The sequence below is a fragment of the Acyrthosiphon pisum genome, chromosome A1 (genome assembly GCF_005508785.2).
Source record: "Acyrthosiphon pisum isolate AL4f chromosome A1, pea_aphid_22Mar2018_4r6ur, whole genome shotgun sequence".
Taxonomy (NCBI): Eukaryota; Metazoa; Arthropoda; class Insecta; order Hemiptera; family Aphididae; genus Acyrthosiphon; species Acyrthosiphon pisum.
Genome location: NC_042494.1, coordinates 64,213,366 through 64,217,999, shown reverse-complemented (window position 1 = coordinate 64,217,999; position 4,634 = coordinate 64,213,366). Strand labels below are relative to the sequence as shown.

The 4,634-nt window shown below is 32.6% G+C and overlaps 1 protein-coding gene across 1 annotated transcript; it reads right to left on the bottom strand.

Annotated features, from left to right (window-relative positions):
- Positions 1–613: 613 nt before the first annotated feature.
- On the bottom strand, positions 614–4,367 carry LOC100571170 (hypertrehalosaemic prohormone-like). The gene is made up of 2 exons (NM_001256591.1): positions 3,888–4,367; positions 614–1,034 (listed from the first exon to the last, which is right to left on the bottom strand). Exons 1-2 carry the CDS (start codon positions 4,047–4,049, stop codon positions 984–986), a joined length of 213 nt encoding a protein of 70 aa, NP_001243520.1. The 5' UTR covers positions 4,050–4,367; the 3' UTR covers positions 614–983.
- Between the last annotated feature and the right edge of the window lie 267 nt (positions 4,368–4,634).

The window sequence follows — 4,634 nt, the reverse complement described above, 5'->3', positions numbered from 1 at the left end:
TTTCAAAAACGTCAGGAAAAACAAAAATAATTGAGTTATAAATCAAATTTAAAGTACTAACAGTAAGTACTGGAATTTTTTTTCGCCAAATGTTTATTTTATCATTTTCAAATGCAATTTATTCGGCAAGAATTAATTTAATCTATTGTAGTACTAATGCCTAATAGTAAAATAAATTACTTTGATTTAAATAATATCGTAAAATATACTTAATAATATTATAGGCTGACGACTGTCATCGCTATGAATCGTTTTTCTTATACAATGATTTTATATCCTTGAATTAAAATTTCACACGTCCATTACAGTGACTCCTCAAGACACCTAATGTTTAGCGTTACCCACTTGCCCACTTTTTTATTGCATTTTCAGGATATCAAAATCATAATCCTAACAATAAACATTGCGTACATAGCATATAAAGGTAGGTACTTATTATGACTAGGAACTACCCATATACTTATTACAGTTGTTATATGATAACTGACAATATTGCTGTCATTATACAGTATACTTCATAAAATACAAATTACAAATGTTTTTTCAACATATTGTTGAGGTTAAAAATTACCAGAGTAGGTAGTGAATAAAAACATAAAGTATACAAATGAATAACGATGTGCAGTGAATGTGGTGGTTCTTTTTTAATATAGTGAAAGCAATGCATTTTGAATAAATTATTAACAAAAAAACTAAAATATCGTCTAAAACATATCGAAAATAAACAACACAGTGGCTTGTGGGAAATAATATATTGTGGTTTGGTGGATATAATAATAAATTGCAAACGGTTGAATTTTATATTATTGTAATTATTATTATTATTTTATTATAATTATTACCATCTTAATAATGTGACTAAAAGTAAAAATATAACACTGCAGCTGACAGAGTGTCATGGTATAAGGTACAGTCCTGTTGTTAAAGATCTATGGCTGGCGTATGGTGTAATGGTGTCGGTCATCTCCTGCAACAGTGGCTGTTCAATTCGTGACGGACATACGTTCGCACATTGCAATCCGTTGCGCTTCATTCTGCGGAAATAAACACAATAAATTATGTTTTAGTATAGAATAAATCGTTTGCATATAATATTATATCTATCGACGAAGTAATATGTATAGTATTATAAAATGGAATTATATTATAATATAATTGTCGTAAAATAATTATAATCATCAAACGGTTTCGTTTGAGGGTATCGGTGTGGGGTTTCAAATTTTCCATGATTCTATACAATTTGAAAATTATATTTTATGTTTTAGTTGCTACCTACCTTAATTACAATAATTTTCCACTTATCTACTATCCGGTACCTATTTAGAGGGGAGGGGGGATGATACGGTGTATTATATCAACAAAATGACTTCACGGGGAAAAACTCGCACGCCTCATTGATATGTCGAATGTTAATAATTTTTTTTTGAAAGATGAGAACTTTTTTAGGGTAGGATCAAATCCTGAATTTTCGTTTTACTTTAAATAGTGCTATAGAAAATACGTTTGCAAAAATAACAAATATTGTGCATTATTCATATGCATATTTTAGCTTCTGTAATTATAATTTTGAAAATTGGGCTTTGATCCGACCTGCAAAATGTTCTCTTCTTTTGAATAAAAAAAATTAACGAAATCTGACTATTCAACAGGTGTGCGAATTGTTCTTGTAAGACATGTTTTGAACTAAAAAGCACCGGATTCGAAATGGTGTGTTTCTACTTTCAACATTAAACAAAATACTACAACACAGGTCTAAGTTCTTAGTAAAATTGTACTTAAGATATAACTGGTAAAAGTTAAGTCATGTACTTTTAGAATTTATTAATATTTGAAAAATACTCGATTCCATACTAAATGCCTGAACGTAAACACGAGACTATACGTTTAAAATGTGTAGACGAAGAACCTGTCGATTACACCCGACAATACGAGTATTAGGAATTTGTCCACCTTCGCTTATCTCGGTGCCCTGTTCTGTTGAAAATAGAATCGCACTGGACTTTTGTGTAGTTCCGATCGATTGAAGGCTATAAGTAGGCTATTGAAGGGTATAAGTATTTATAATGTAATGTTGGATTTTTGCAACTAAGTTTTAAAGACTTAAACGATTTATCCAAGTATTTTATTTACTGTGACTATTTTATCGATTGTATATTATTATTACAGATGAAAAATGTTTTTTGATTTTTAGATTAATACTCGTTTGTGCACGAAATCCATATCATATTTGGTATTTTGTTTCACTCAATTCCGTAAGCGTTTTTTTTAATCATCATAATAATACATAGAAAATTATAATAATTATCAATTCAATTAGAACAATATTAGAGTTTACCGAAAAAGTCTAGAGTCACGGATTAAAAATGATGTCAATGTTTGAGAGCCATACAGCCTTTGCGTCAATTGTTTGTTTTCGTGGAGCCAACGATATTTTATAATTAACATAAAAAAATCCTGCAACGAATAATATAATATCTTTCGAAATTTGTCAGTCGTGCGTCAGATTATATCCAGGCATTATATTATTAATTAAATTAAATTATTATTATTTTTCAGCAAAATGTTATTTAAAACGGTTCGTGCACAGTTAATACACATAATATTTAATTAATATTTAATTTGGGGCGACAAACTAGAGCGGTATATAAACGTAAACGTGTGCCTGCCCAATCAGCGGTCTGGAGATGAGTGCTGAGTGGGTTTTTTTACGGTAATTTCCGAGGACAGCATTTTTATTTTATAATAAATCGTTTATGGGCATTGGACATGTGTAACGTGTGACGGACATTTCTTGTTAGACGACTATAAATATCATAGTGACGTATTTAGTACACCATAATTATTTCATTGAATTAATAGTTGTAATTGGCTACCACCCTCTCAACTAGAGGCGAAACCACTCGAGAGCAATGAGAAATTAAGAAATATCGAACTATTATTATGAAGTATATACGTAATATTATAACATTTTAATATTGTGTAGTTGAATAGTATTGTATTAATTATTGTCGTTAATAATATTAATTAATTTGAAACAAATACATTGTATGACTGATTCAGGTGACGAAAAATATCAGAAACGTCATATTTTTGGTATAAATGTTATATTTTATAAGTTTTGGTGCTTATTATAATTTGTGAGACTGTACGAGAAAAATAGCAGCATAAATATACAATACATGTAAGTTACGTTAAAAAATAGTGGCCCACAATTTTGAAATGTACGAAAGGGGCGTGTTTATTTTTTAAACGTTAGGGTAACAAAACCAATGACGGGATAAAATGACATGTACGTTGTCATTATCAATGAAAAATAAAATATTGTTCTTTGTTCGGGAAAAAAGTGCGATCCTCTCGATTATACACAATATTATAATTTATAATAATATATAATGCACTTCCAAGTCTGATTTATTATGATACGCGTGCGCTCGTTTTCGGTATTTATGTAAAGTGTTTAAGCTGCAGACGGGACTGTATTATAATATATAATTCACTATGGTATTAAACGGCCAACTTAGAATAATAATATTATTATATTACTATTAGCGAGGAAAATAATGAAGTCATTCGATTCGTATGTAGTAAAGACCACGTTATAAAATATGTATTAGGTATTATAATATTCTATGATGATGTAAGTTATAGACCTATATGTACTAAAGAACCAAATAACCTTTGTGTTTACGACATTTTTTCTATATTAAATCGTTGTGTGTAGGTACCACGGCCCGGCCGCATACGACATACCCATATTATTACAACCGAGTGACCATCAAACAGTATATAATTATATAAACCTATATAGAGATATATAATATTATATAATCTAATTGCGGAGAAAATTACGAAATTAATAACGAAAAAACACGAAAAACGTATTTTACCTGGACCAGCTTGTAGATGTAGATGAGCGTGTCCATGGACTTGCACTCGTCCGATGCGGGCGCGTTCCTCTTGCCCTGGCCCCACGTTGGCGTGAAGTTCACCTGACCGACGGCAATGCACGCGCACAACATGAACACGGCCAACAACAACAGGGTGCGCATGGTGGTGATGGAAGTCGTGGAGACGGAGTTTAAGAGTATGAAAATTATTATTTGCAGTGACCGTCGAGCGATTTGCAAACGGTCGTGGACGAAGTTTTGGACTTAGACGCGAAAGATCTGACGGATTCGAAATCGATATCCCGTTTGTTCAGCTTCGTTGGATGACTCGTGCGGTGTTCGAACGTTCCGGTACAATATTATATAATAATAATATTACACTATATAATATTTTAGTTGTGCGGTCTGTGGTGCACGAGTGGTTGCAGCGTGCGTAAATGACGTGGTGTGACCGCGGAAAGTCGAGAGTCAAAAGTGATGGCCAACACCCGCAAAGTCCCCGGCTTATATACCTACCCCTAGACGCCTACGCCCCCGAGGAAACCCAACGACGACTTACGCACTCGAAGCGCACCCTATCACATGGTTTGTGTGTGTGTGTGTGTGTGTGTGTGTGTGTGTGTGTGTGTGTGTGTGTATGTGTGTGTGTGTATGGGTGGGTGGATGTGTGCATATCACTCTTTTAGGCTGGCGTACGCACACAGCTTCATTTGATTGCGTATAATAATAATATTAATTACATGAATG

Bases quoted from the DNA above. Each gene is read 5' to 3' on its own strand.
- LOC100571170 (NM_001256591.1), bottom strand. From the start codon at position 4,049: ATGCGCACCCTGTTGTTGTTGGCCGTGTTCATGTTGTGCGCGTGCATT. The intron at 1,035-3,887 runs GTAAAATACGTT...TTATTTCCGCAG, and splicing joins ACATCTACAAGCTGGTCCAG to AATGAAGCGCAACGGATTGC.